Source organism: Balearica regulorum, chromosome 4 (assembly GCF_011004875.1).
Source record: "Balearica regulorum gibbericeps isolate bBalReg1 chromosome 4, bBalReg1.pri, whole genome shotgun sequence".
Lineage (NCBI taxonomy): Eukaryota > Metazoa > Chordata > Aves > Gruiformes > Gruidae > Balearica > Balearica regulorum.
This window is the reverse complement of record NC_046187.1, coordinates 65,370,420-65,384,851: the sequence shown is the minus strand read 5'-3', so window position 1 is coordinate 65,384,851 and position 14,432 is coordinate 65,370,420. Positions and strand designations below refer to the sequence as shown.

General features: G+C 39.9%; 1 protein-coding gene across 19 annotated transcripts in view; it reads right to left on the bottom strand.

Moving 5' to 3' along the window:
* Nucleotides 1-1,902: 1,902 nt before the first annotated feature.
* Nucleotides 1,903-14,432, bottom strand: part of LDB2 (LIM domain binding 2) — a 226,429-nt gene continuing 213,899 nt past the window's right edge. For 3 of the 19 annotated variants that reach the window (XM_075752422.1, XM_075752431.1, XM_075752426.1), the window contains 3 exons: nt 13,519-13,642; nt 12,230-12,381; nt 1,903-3,187 (listed from right to left, as the gene is read on the bottom strand). In XM_075752422.1, coding sequence (XP_075608537.1) covers nt 2,957-3,187; nt 12,230-12,381; nt 13,519-13,642 — 507 coding nt within the window. In that variant the 3' untranslated portion in view covers nt 1,903-2,956. Of the gene's footprint in view, nt 3,223-5,882; nt 6,029-12,229; nt 12,382-13,518; nt 13,643-14,432 lie in introns of all 19 variants that reach the window. The other 16 variants (XM_075752434.1, XM_075752436.1, XM_075752435.1 and 13 more) reach the window with 11 other exon arrangements.

Sequence of the window (14,432 nt, the reverse complement as noted above, 5' to 3'; positions counted from 1 at the left end):
ATTCAAGGACAGCACTCTAAGGAGTCTGTTACTCGTTTTTCAAGCATTCCTATGTTTATTTACTGAAACAACAGGAGTAATATGACATCATAAATCTTTTAAAAATTGAAACAGTAGTGCCAGTCTTGAAAGATTAATAATAAGGAACGCCTTTTAGAGTGTGCTCATGGAAATGTAATAGGAATGATTAGTGGTTTTGAACATTAGAATTACAGTGTGTAATTGTAATGTTATAGCAGCTACATAGGAGCCAATGATCCCTTAATGGAATACACTGTGAATTTAATTATTTACATGGAAAAATCAGGGCTGATTGTCCTGGTTTTCGGCTAGGGTAGAGTTAATTTTCACAAGAAGCTGGGAGGGGACTCAGCCAGGACAGGTGACCCAAACTAGCCAGAGGGGTATTCCATGCCATGATGTCATGCTCAGTATATAAGGGGGGGGAGCTGGCTGGGGAGGGGTCATTGCTCGGGCATTGGGTTCTGGGCCGTGAGCAAACTGCATTGTGTAGCACCCGCTTTGTATATTCTGTTGTAAGTACTGTTGTTGTTATTTCCCTCTGCCTTTGCTATCCCAGTAAACTGTCCTTATCCCAACCCACGAGTTTTACCTTTGTCTTCCAATTCTCCTCCCCATCCCACCCTGGGGGGAGGGGTGAGCGAGCGGCCGCGTGGTGCTCAGCTGCCGGCTGGGGCTGAACCACGACGCTGATACTGCGTGACAGAGCTACCATTTCCTACGTCCTGCAAGTGTTACCAAGGAGTAGCATCGCTATCTATGCAGATACATTCAGTCCACATTTGTTATTTAGGTAGTTTTAAATTCTACCCTACAGTAGATATGCTTTTGTGTCGTTTAGGCTGTCTTCCTGCAAGGCCTACTGTAGTGCCAAAATTCATCCAACAAGGATTTTGCTTGCAGGAGAACGGGGCCCATGTTGGAGGCTGAGGTCCATTCTTCAGGCAGGGAGGGAGCTGTCTCCCGCTGAAGAACCAAGTGGCCACACAGGGTGCTCTGCCCTGTACTTCTTCTGCAATGGTGGCTACAAAACTATTTGGCGGAATCACACCCAGCAAAAGCATTCTTAAAAATATGCATATACGCTTGGGAGACACGTTTCCCTAGAGTGGCTTCTGGGTACATGAACAGCCATTCAGGAAAAAAACTGGAGTTCTACAGATGCTTTTATAATGTCAGTAATATTAAAAGTACAGTATCAGTCAGAGCAAAACATCGCTCCCGTGCACAAAAGGCAAGATCGTGTAGACTCAGTATCTCCGTGCTGGTAATTCTCCCTGTAAGTATCTGCCACCGGCAGGGTGCACCTTGCAGAGCGTCTCAGCTGCCTCGGGACGCAGGCGTGCGCCTCTGTGCCTCCCAGCTCAGCTGAGGGGCTTTACACGCCGGGCTGTACTCAGAGAGGCTGCACCAGTCCAGAGGGTTTGCCTGCTCCTGTGAACAATTGATTTGATAGCAAAGGGAAGAAAGAAGGAGAATTTTTTTAAATCCTCTCAGCCCCAGTTGAGGGACTTGTCGTAAAACTATCAGACAGAATTCAGCAGAGTGGAAATCCCTGCTCTGATAAGCCCCAGCCCTGAAAGGTGAGGGATGCAAAGTTCAGGATGGAGCTGCGCTTGCTGGATGCCCTCCGCTCCCTTGCGCTTGGCTCTTGCTGCTGGGTCTGACCTGTCGTGTTACACATCATTAATGTTAAAAAAAGAGCATCTAACCAAATTGAGCTATAAGCGATTCACACCTAAACTATAGGCTTTCCTTTTTGCTGGAAAAAGATTGTAATTCAGTGCAACGTTAATTCCAAAAATTCCTGGTGCACGATCCCGCACTTGGGCATATGTCTTTTGCATGCAAGGAACTGTAAATGCACTAGATAAGAGCACATTTGTTAACACAGTTTATTGGCACACTTATTGGCAAAGCATACATAAAATACAGTTGTATTATATAACACACTGACTCACTGTGTCTTTACATGATGAGTTGAACATATTAATATGTAAATGAAAAAATTAGTTTCTTTTATAAAGTTTCACATAAATACACCGGAATAAAAAAAAAAAAGTAAAACAAAAACTGGTTTGAGGGCTTTACAAAAATATTATACAAGAAATATACTATGAAAAGAAATAACAACAAAGCCAACTCAGATACAATAATAAAAACACAAAAGTTTTAGATTTATTAAGCTGCCCACAAAGTTAATGGATTACATGGCTTTAAAATATCTGGATCGACAGCAATTTTACAAAGCATAAACTCTCATAGGACTGGGTGTCTTTTTCCACATAAAAATATTTCTCATGTCTTTGATGAAAAAAAGACATTTCTTGTTTCAGCATTTTTATTAAACGATGGAAAGAGTATCTACTGGCATCAGGTAAACGTAAATGAAAAATGCTGGATCCTTTAAATGATTAACTGATGAAAGAAAAGTTAAAGAAAGAACAAAAGTCACTTTAAATTACTTTTCCTTAAAAGCTGATTTTTTTTCCTTCTGAAACAAGAAATTTCAGGTGCAAGTTGAAAAGCAGAAAATATATTACAATTGTAAAAAGTTTTACATAGTTACGTTAATGAGATCCTGAGCACTGATGACTTGTTAAAATATGGCCATTGTTCGATGAGGAAAAAAACAACCCCTTCCAATAAAATGCATTGTCAGAAATTTGCCATGAATGCTATTTAATTTTCAATTATTTTAATTGAGGTCAGTGCCAGTATCATGTTGTATGTGAATGCTTCCAAGAAATGTATATGGAAGCTTATACAAGAATTTTCCCTAATTAAAAAAAATCAGATAGCTTTAGTTTAGAAATAGATACTGTATCCGTTGAAAGGTGGGGGGTTTCATTTTTTTTTTTTTTTTGAGAATGCTGTGAAACAGTAATTAATAACCCACTGACATACGTTGCAATGGGTACTGCTGCAGAATGACCTATTGGGAAGCTTGTGGTGTGGGGTTTTCAGATTTAGTCTCCTGGTTAGCAGGAGGTTTGCTGTTCCATGGGCTGTTATTTCCCAGTGCAGGTGAATTGTTGAAATCTTCTTCATCATCCATGCCATTTGCTGCATCATACTGTGTATTCTCTAATCTAGTGATAAGCCTTTCGTCTTCATCCCCAAATTCGCCTCCCATCAGAGTTGGTTCTCCTACCACCATCACATCCTGTGAACAGCACCCAATATTTGTTATATGGAAACCTTGAGAGAGAAAAAATCAACTTAAAAAAATTATGTTAGAGAATTTGCATCTCTTAACATTGTGATATTTGAACAACAGAGTTAAAAGTTCCTGCATAGTAGGAACCAGGAGACAGGCTTACACTTTATTTCTAATGTAAATGAAAAACTTTAACACATCTCTCTAGCTGCATGCTCCTGGCTCTGGATTTCAGAAACCCCAGAACTGAAAAGCAGGTAGACTGAAAAATGTGCATGATTTTAAGCAAGTAAGCAGGCTGTGAAACTGCCTTAAACTCCTGCTTGAAATATTTAGCCTTTATCCAGTAATTCTTTCCCGAGCCATTTTATGTGGAAAGGCACCAGGGTGCATCTCAGTTGCAACTTGGCGATATGCGTATTTTTAAAGTAGCTTAAAAGAAACCACATTTCTTATCCTCAGACTTCTCAAATGTGGAGCACAGCACTCTAATAAAGATGGTAACTCTCTTATCCATAGCCAGCCAAGCCCTTTTACGCATCCAATATACTTGACATTCTGCTACTTAATTATGGTAATTAATTTAGGTAAAGTTTTCGATAAAAACAATGTTCACACTGATTTGACAATTTGCATAGCTAATTAAGTCATTAGCAAAAACCTGCTGATTGCCAACAAGCCCTGAATTTACCATCTGTTATTTCATGGTGCCTGTCACCTAACTCCATGTAGGCAACCCTGCCGCCAATCTGTGCAGTAAGAGGACCAATCTGTCCAGCTGGTACCGTAAAAGGAAGATGAAGAGTGCTAATTATAATTACACTGATGAAGCTAGTAGTCATCAAAAACTGAAGCATGCAAGAAAGAAAGAATTCATCTAATCACTGCTTTAAGTACAAATTGTCCTTCCATGAAAACAAGTAAACCGCCTACTGTACTCCAGTGCATCACAGATCTGCTGCAAAAAACCTAACCAGCATGGGATAGAAAGGTGCAAACTTGAGATTGGAAAGCAAAGGTGCAAAGCCAGAGAGCTCTCTTGTTCTCTCTGTTCAACCGAGAATCAGGCTGCTGTGCTAACCGCTAAAGAAATATGTGGGATGCATCTTTTCATGCAGCTCAGGTGGCAGGGCATCAGCTAGCGTTTGGTACAAGTGCAGTAATTCCAGATGTCTAGCTTTGTACCTGCTGATATAACACGCCCTTCCAAGAATCCTAGCGAACAACAGATTCATATTTTAAAGGATCTGTTCCTCCTTATGAATGTAAAAAGCAAACAGAAGACAAATGTTTGCATTCAATAAGGTTTCTTTTTAATCAGATATGTGCTTCTTTCACCATGAAATGATACAAATTATTGCCAGTAAGTATTTACGCTGTTTCTCCATATCCCTCAGCAAAGGCTGACATGCTACGGAAGAATGTTTATATTACATTTTCAGCCTGTGTTATGTGAAAAATTTGTGAGTAGATGGAAACTGTTACATGATTTCTTCTTTATATTGTCTATATTCTGTTACTCCATATAGCCATAAAATATTTGGTTAAATAAAACTCACACAAAGCTTTGCGACATAGAAGTTTAAAAGACAAAAGTGTTTATAACCAGAAGTTTATGCTAATTTATTTCGTCCCTCTAAACAACAGATGATGTATAGTGCGCACTGCTGAACCAGACCTGACCCCATTGTACTGCGAGAGCATTAAAGACAAGAGAGACCTGGCAGAGGACAGCAAGTTGGGTTTGAGCGTGCAGTGTGATACGGCAGGCAAAAAGGACCACAGTGGCTGAAATACAGAATCACAGACCGAGGTGGCAACAGTTTCTCTTATTTCAATGCTCTTGTGTGTGGACCTCAAGTTCTCCCTGTTGCCATACCAGCAAAAGGTCGGCAACTTGGATGAGACTTAGAGAAGTGCATCAAAAATAACTATGGGGCTAGAACAGCTGGCAGGGGAGGCCACGTGAAAGAATTAAATATGTATTATATCCACCAAACAATTGGGAGGGGTAAATATGCTTAACAGCTGCAAGTGCTGAAAGGAAGAGGATCGCTTTAGGCCAATCCGATGAGATGTAAACTAGGGTACTAAGATGACATTAAGTAAACGAAAATGTAACTCCCACTGCTAAGACAATATTCCTGCTACTGAGAACCGCAGACTGAGGATTAGTGACCCCGCTGGAACAGTGCTAGCTTTGCTGCTCAGGTCACCTAACACTGGCCTGGGAAAAATCTCAATCATCTGTGGTAGGAAACGTTCGTGCATCAGCGGGGAGATGCTCAATGACCTTGTGTTTCCATCTCTAATTTCTCAGATTCTTTGCAAATATTATTCCTTTAGTATAATGACACCCACTGAGAAGACAGTTTGCACTTATATTTCTCTCCATGCTATTGAGTATCTCTCTCTCTCTCTCTGGGAATTAAGCTACAATTATATTGAGGTTAGTGGAGTTTTCCCTCATTCTATTTAAAAGAGATATCACAGCATTAGTTACAGGACAGTTGAAAAAATAATATATATTCTTGACAATCCTGCCACTAATAGTTATGTCAGGCAAAAATAGTGTCTCAGGAAGCGCACATGCTGGTTCCTCCCCGGAGAGGATTCTGCTCCTCAGACTGAAAGCTGAAGACCCCACCGAGTGCACCCCATTGAACCTCCACTCACTAGATCCCGTGCAATGACCACCAACCTCTGAGGAGGACTGGAAGTGACTCCTTTTAGAGCCCCTCAATGCTTCTCCTTAAATTGGCCAGTGGGGGTCACTGCTGTTGAATGACACAAGGCTCCATCCCTCCCAGGGTTGAGGCTGCAGCTCTGGAGTGCTCCTAGCTCCTGCTCATGGAGTGAGAAGCAGAATCCAAGAATTAAACCCTAGTCTCTTGCACGGCAGCACACACTGCTATGCCCTAGTTATGGTAGCACATATTTGACTAGATTAGTTTAAAAAATATTTAGACTGTAGTCACTCAATCTTATTAATTTACTCTGTGATTAGAAACAACATTTTTGGTCAAGGAATGTCTCATGATAGTAAAATATGGTTGCAGTGAAGCACTGTAAATAAAGCAGTGGATGTTTTACATTATGTGATAGAAATGTATTATTTAATAATATAACCACAAAAGCAGCTTTCATGTATATCATACCTTTCATCCTAAAATAACCCTAATTGCCATCCAAACTTAAATTGATGCATATGAACTATACACAGAGATCACTTCATACACAACTTAAATGCAAGCACTTCTGTTTAACAGACCGGTCATTTCTCAGGCTTCATCTTTTTTATGCCTAGCCTCAAAGTTTAGCTCTGCTATGCCCAGTTACATAACTACACTTTTTAACTTGGGATTTCAAAGATCATCTGATGGCTAAACAATGTCTTACAGGAGTCTGGAGGTAAAAAAGTGTGGTGGGCCATGTAAAATTCCCCATCCCTATGCCTGCCATCTTTGCTGCTGCTAATACGTAGCTCAGTATGTTACAGTGACTAGTTCGTAGCTCAGGTGTCACAGGCCCCAGAAGTAGACAAACAGTGCTTCACAAGGCTGAGATAATTAAAACCGCCTGAAACTATCAAGTATATTGTTCAAGAAAGTCTCATACTCCAAGGACTGAAAGTTGCACTAGTTTTAGCAGCCAGCATACCTCTAAGTGCTAAGTCAAAAGAAGGGTACCTCCTCCTGCCTTCCTGCCTTCTTACAGAATTGTGTTAGCGGTGATTATTTTAATAACTGACTTCTTAGCTCCTTGCCACAAAAATTATTAATGACTGAGAACCCCATTGCTGCCCACACCCTTAATGGTCACTGCTTCCAAGACAAAAACATCGGATTGACATTGGTGTTGAAATGATCTATAGAAATAGAACTGACCTTTTAATTAGGTTTCAGAGTAAACACTTTCTAGAAGAAAATGGTTATCTTTCACATCTCATCATACTCCTCTCTGTTAACTTGACGTTCTGTTCTTGTTTGGAATATTTTTCCTAAAGTGCAACAACCGGAAACCAATTTGTTCACTCTCATCTCCTTACGGCTAAATCTTAGATTCCAAATTGCACAGTTCTGAGACACGGGATAATTTCTGACACTAATCTTCTGGCCCTGGAACTGTAGCTCTGGTACTACAACATCCATCACAAACCACCTAAACCTACCCCTTTCAGGCTCGTTTCTGAAACACATGAGAGATTTTATTGCTCCTTTCCACATTAGCAGGTTTATTTATGGATTTGGCTTTTGAGGAGCTTACAGAGAACGATAAAGAGAAAAAGAGATTATTGAGGTATGTAACTCACTTAAAGAGTGCAAGGAGGCTCTAATTAAGACTCAGGATGTAACAGAGAATGTTTGATTTACTTAGTGGTATGTAGTGATGCTTTATTCTTTCCAACACAAATGATATTTCACTGGGCTCATGGTTACAGTATTACACTCAACAGGATCTTCATTAGTAAATGAAAGCAAAATCCACCTATTAATTTCTATGGTTATAACTGGGAGCAGCCTAGAGCAATGGTTCTTAGAGTGTGTGAGAGTTGTGCATTGTTGTCAAATTTCCCAATTCAAATAGATGAGAATGGATGAATGCAGAGGGTTTTTTTATTAAAGTTAACAGAAAGTGATATTTAAGTGATATGGCTGTATGATATAGCTCTTCTGATGATCTTCATATACCTGTAATCCACAGATCACAGTGTACAAGTCACTGCTCTATGTGCAAGGGCCTGGGCTTGCAAGAAAGCTTTGTTTGAAACAGAAGAATACGGAAAATGAAAAGGAATACAATTTCAGCCAGTAAAGAGGCTTAAAAACTGAGCAGGGACTTGGGAAAACACTGCAGCTAGCTTCAAACCTTAGAGGAAATTAGTACTGTGTAAGTGATAAGGCAGTGACACACCCAAATTAGATAACTACTTTCTTTAAAATCATAGGAAAGTTAACATTAGAAAGGCAGGTTTTCTATGAACCTTGCAGAAGGAGCCCATCTTTGCTCTCTGGAGGAAAGGGGAATTAGTAATTCCAGTTTCTGCACAATGGGTTAACGTTTCTTCCAAAGATCAGATGTGATTGATAACAGGAACAAATCTGAGAACAGTTCAAATGACTGGCATCTGCTGAGTCTAAGACAGCTGAGTAGACTACAGTTTCTGGGTCCCTGTTCTTTAAGCACTAAAAAAGGCCAATGCATCTGTGGAAATCACTGGAAGTATTGAGCCTGCACCGATGAGAGCCTGAAAGAAATCTTCTGGTGAGAAAAATGTTTTTGTATTTGTGCTATTGGAGAGACTTTAGTGGCACTTTGTTCTACTTCCAACACACTACAGTGTGTTGCCTCAGCACTTACAGATTCAGGTCAAAACAACCACTGGACAAGTAACAGGCCAACCTAGGCATGAGTTGTGCAGTGCAATCCTGTAGCACACTGGCTAACTACATTTGTTTTAACAATGTAGGAAATATAATATGTAGGAAAGGTGTTAAACAAGGGACTTGGGCAGGAAGAGTCATATTGACAAGAGGAGATGCTGAAGGTCTGCAACCAGCAGCATGAGAACTAACAGAATCACGGAAACCACATTAGAAAGGAAAATGAGTGTAAGAGAATGCAAGTGACTGTCAAAAGGGCAAAACTTTGTATTTTATTTAGCAGGGCTGAGAAAGTATAAAAAATAGTTAGAGATATCAGGACAGACTGAGACTGACCCTTTTCAAATTACTGGTGAGAGGGAAGATGCATACCCACCCACTGGCAGAGACCCTTAAGATGCTTTTGAAGACTGTGTTATTAAAGATGTATCAGAATGTGTCAGTGCAGTCAAAGTGCTAATAAATTTAAGGCAACACAAAGGGCACAAATGATACTGATTGATTAGGCTTCAGCAACTGAACTTCAGGGTGCAGTGCCAACCTGACTCATGCATGGAAATAAACCACATCATTGCACTTTCTGGGCTTGGCTCTGTATTGTCAGCACTGTCCCTGCCTGAAGAACTGATCAGAAAATAGGAAGGTAGAGGAAATGGCACAGCCTCTTATTACTGAAGAAGAATGTGTATGTGACAAGTACCGTTCCATCTCATTGATCAAAGTTTGCTTAGCCCCATGTATTTATCTGGAGATCTGGAAGGGGCTATGGGGAAAATGACAAATCTCTGAAGTTTCAAGCTTTGTCATAGCTGATGGCACTCCAGCTGCTTTCCAGTCACTGTCCTGAACATGGAAAATTTGCCACTCTAGACATGAAGACCTCCTTAAAGAAACGGAAGTTAATAGTGTGGGTGAGAAATTTGGATGAGGAATATGGTAAGTTCACACATTTGCCCGAGTGTACACAGCACTACTGCAGGAACAAAACTGAGTGATTTACTAATGTCCTAAACCAAGAAACATTACATAGAGTAGAGGCTAAGGAAACATTCTCTAACCAGGATTAATTTACTATCAAAGAGAAACCAACATAGGAGCATAAACGTGACAGGAAATTAGGAATTAGATTCTGTTATGGTGGAGAGACTGTCTTTGCTGCCTGGGAAGAAACCACTGGAAAAAAAGAGAAAGGTGGAGTACATGACTTCATATTAATCCAGGTTTGGTATGGATATGAGCTCATTGTTGGGGTTCTCCAGAGAGGATGATGGGAAAAATGGAACTAAAAGTAGCTCGGCTTATGTGAATCATGTACACAGAAGATGCAGTGATTTCATTCTTCTTCTCTAATAATGAGGGGGAAAATGCTTTTAACACTGAAAATTAATGATTTCAATAAGTTTTTTTCTACTGAGCAGGAAAGTTGCATTCACAGAAAGCTCTATTACCAAATGAAGCTTTTAGTCAGTTCAAAACTGTCAGATTGTGTTTGGGGATATCTTGTCTTCTATTGCATATAAGGGAAATCAAACGTTAACTACAGACTGATACGTTTTAAGGTAAAGTTGAGAGAAAGAAACAGAAAGCAAGTTACTGCTACCTGCAGCTAACTTTGAAAAGTAGTGGCATGCCTGTAATAAGGCCCGCTTCAAAGAATGCATAATTCTGAAGAAACATGGTAACATCTCTCTATTTAACTGAAAAGTGTGGAATAGTTTTACACCAAAATATCCTACTGCTAAAATTATTTTGAGTTCTGTCTACTCTTCAGAGTGGCCCCACCATCAATTCCATCTGGTTTGCTATCTTTGCTGTGGGCAAGATGGGAAGAGCTTTTAGTATGTCAAACCAAACAACTAAGCATCTTCCACTGTGCAAGGGGAAAGGAGAAGAGTCCTAAAAACAGAACCTGATCCTCCATACAAAAGAGTTTAGACCATCTTGCTACTCTGGTACAGAAAGCAAACAATATTGAAAAATATTGACTGCAGCATCCTGAAAGTCAATGAAGACTAAAAATCCATCCTTCATACCATGATAAACTTCATCATTATGTCTCAGATACTCAACTGTCATCTCCATCAGGAAGAGCAGCCTTTACTACATCTGTCAGCAGTCCCTTTCAGTACCTGAAGTTAGCTTGAGTATCAGTGGGAGTGACAGGTAACTATCAGAGGGCTCAATTACACTTAGATGTACGAGTACACATGGCTACCACCGAAGCCAACAAAAGTCATCTCTCCAGGGAGAAGCAGGCTGAAGAGAGACAGGAGGTCAGATTCTGGTCCTGCTGAACTGAACTCGGGGAAAGGAGCAGCCAAGATAAAGTGATTTTACTGTCTTTTAAACTTGGAGACAGCAGGGAGCTAGCTCATTGCTCAGTTTTGCACCTAATTGCTGTTTTTTCTTAAATATGGTTGATTATTGATCCAAGGGGTTTTCTGGCAGACACAGTCAGGGAGGCAGAGTGGTCCCTGCCACCAGGGGATCAGGTAACTGGCCTTCTGACTGCTTTGCGCTGCCAGAAAAACCCAGAGATGCCTATATTAGGGAAAGAATCTGACTCTGGGGATGCGAGCCACGTGAAAATTTTAATATGACAAGGAGAAAATATGAGTTTAATGTACTGAAGCCCAAAGCTTCTGTAAGCTAGTGGATTGCTGGATCAGTTGCTAAACAAAAATCTTCATTTCATTTCACTGGTGTTAGTCTACTCTTCTTTTTTCTCTGGGTATTCAAGCTTCCTAGGAAGTGCCTGCTTTGTGCTAACAGGTCTATATTCTTTGTCAGGCTTCGAAGGAGACCTAGCCCTTTCCTATCTGCTGATCAGAAATCCAATAAAAAATCCCTGCATGTTATTTCCAAGATAACATTCCCAGGATAACATTCCCAAGATTATAGTTCCTAAAATATCAAATTAATTTCCCTAGCTTTAAAATGCATAAGCTATCTCCTTATTGACTAAGGCACACTTTGTCACAATTTGGGGTCTGATCACCCCTATATTGTCACTAAGGCAATAAAGGTGACATTATTAAAGTGCTGGTACAGTTCTGGAAATGACTTGGTGTTTCCCTATATAATTAGGATGTCAACAGTTACAGCTAGCAGAGTGGATAAGCCAAGACCCATATTTCAGGGGACCTACCCTCTGCAAGCAGAGTGGTTAGAAAAAGAGATAACCTCTGCAGGTAAGTTAATTCATAACCTATTCCACTGAAGCATCTGAACCCGGCACCGATTAGAGGTAAGGTACTAATGTAAAGAGACCAGCGGTCTGCTCAGGTACGGCTGTCCTGTTCCACAGGGATTCATCCTCACTTAGCACCTGGCAGATGGAAGCCTGCAAGACTCATGCTGTATCTAAGACCACGAGGCCCAATCTGAGTCCCATCGCCAGTGGAAAGACTCCCACTGACAAGAAGGAGACTTGGCCCAGCCTTAAAAAAAATCACATCTGGTCCTCAGGATACCCCTGCTTGAGGGTCATTCGTTAAAGCTGCACTGCAGAGTGGCTTCTTCACATCTCTGCACTAATTGCACGCTGTGCAAGATCGCCTTTTGCTTGTGATAGTTTAGGCTCAAGAATGCACCTTCTTTACAATGTAAGGAAAGAATTAAAGCACATTTAGCGATTCAGGCCTAAAAGGAAAGTGAGACTTACAGGTACCTGACTTGATAGACTCAGGTTTGCAGCAGCTGACTTTTTCTTGCTGTTGGTACTATTTGCATTGTTCCCAGCACTGCTGTTGGAAGTGCTGCTGGTAGAGTTTTTCCTTTTTCTCCGTTTGGTTGTTGGTTGTCTTGTGGGTTCTGCTGCAATAAAAAGGTACGAAGGAAAGCAAATGGCAGATATTGTAAAGCGTGCACTAAAATAATGCACAAGTAGAAGTGCTGACATATTTTTTCATCTAGTTTTAAATTCCTATGTTTACTAGTAGTAGTACTAGTAGTAGCAGTATTAGATTAGACAAACCGTAGAATAATATTTGGACCCAAACCAATGGAATCTGCTTTCAATTTTGTATAATGGACTATTGAATCTTATTCTCCCAGCATTATCTATAAAGATATTTGAAAGCATTTTACAATGGAAGTATCATAATTATCACGATGCTCAAATTGACCATGTAACATGCTGAAGACCACACAGTAAGCAACAGCGCTAAACAAAAATCCAGGTCCTATTTGGATGTAGGCTACAGCCTCAACTGACCCAGCCAGAGGCAAAGGCCAAAGGTAGCTTTCTACCCTCCTGCTGCCACCGATACAGCATATGAGCAACTGCCCTTTTGGTTCCTTCTACCTCTGATGTGCACTTCAATCTCTAAACTGCCACTACCACGGGAACATGTTAGAGCGTGCTGAATGCCATTTCCCTGCAAGTCTTCCAAACTGAGATCGAATCAGGACAATTACATAACTTTTCTTAAACTGGAAAAGAACAGAGGGGCAATTGTACTTTTCAAGATTTGGCCTGGGCACCAATGTGAATAGTCTTAAATATACAAATCTTTAATAATCTGAAAAAAGTAAGAATTATTTTGAGGTGTAAGAGGAAGGAGATTATTAGGTCCAGGCCTGTAAATAACATTATATTAGTCTCAAAGACAATTAATTATGAATTGTAGCTGTAATTTCAGAGTCACAGCAGGAAGCTGAATTACACAAACGATGAATTCTAATGGAGCCAGTAGGCATTTTGCATTCCATCTACACATATTTTTGTACTAAATTATATCCTAGTCATAGTGAAACCATCTGAATGTGCACATCTATAAATCAGTTGGGTCAGACTGAAATCATAAAACATCGGAATCATTTTCAGGCTTACTTTTGGAACAGTGCTAATTCTTAGTACTTTCCTTTGTAAGTAAATTTGCAGTAAATTTTCCCATTGTTTCTACATTAATTTAACTATAAAATAAGTAAAACACTGGAAATGAAACATACCTGGTGGGGCCACCATTCTCTGCCATTTTTGAAACAAGCAAGTCTTCAAGCAGTCTCGAGGACTTAGATTGTAGGTTTTATGTCTTGACATCAGTTCCTGCATTGGCTCCAGTATTACACACAACTGGAAGAAAAATTCAGAACAGAATGATTTCATCCAAGCAAAGACGTAGTTCATCAGTGTTTACATAGCTGGAAAGTATATTCTTGGCTTTTTTTTTACCCTGGCTAACAGAGTATGCCTTGTACAGCTCAGTTTAATCTGCACTGGGATTGCAGGATCAAAACTCTGAATTGAGAAAAATTTTGCTCACTATTTGCTATCTATCTTAAGTATTTTAAAAAAAATCTGAGAAACTTCAACTCTGGTCTTCCAGACTACAGACATTTCAGAAGAGTATAAGATTTTCATGCTTGATTGCCAAAACTGCAAAGATGAATTAATAAATAATAAAATGCCCATAGTGGGTTATCATTCCCGTATAGCAAAATGTACGCACAGTGATCTTCTGACCTGCTGCACTCCACAATGAAGACTTCTCATAAATGAGGGTTGTAAACATGATATTTTATCTTGCTATTGCATGCAAAATAATTCAAATAACTTTTTGTTCTTTTCTTGTTATGACTACACATTCTCTTCCCATCACATGAATGACATGTCCGAGAAAAAAAGGGAAGCATTTTATTTTCCTCGTTAGCTTGAATACTTGATTATGTTGAATTTCAAGCAAACCTCTTCTTTAAATAGAGTCTTATATATTTTCTATCTGTTCACTTAGTAATTAAAATCACTGTTCACTGCTCTTTGCTCCTGTTAGCACAGCAGATCTAGCATAAAGAACACAGTGAGCTCGTTTCTATTCCCTCCGGTTTATCACCACAGAATCATTTCCAGTCAGTTAAATCTTACG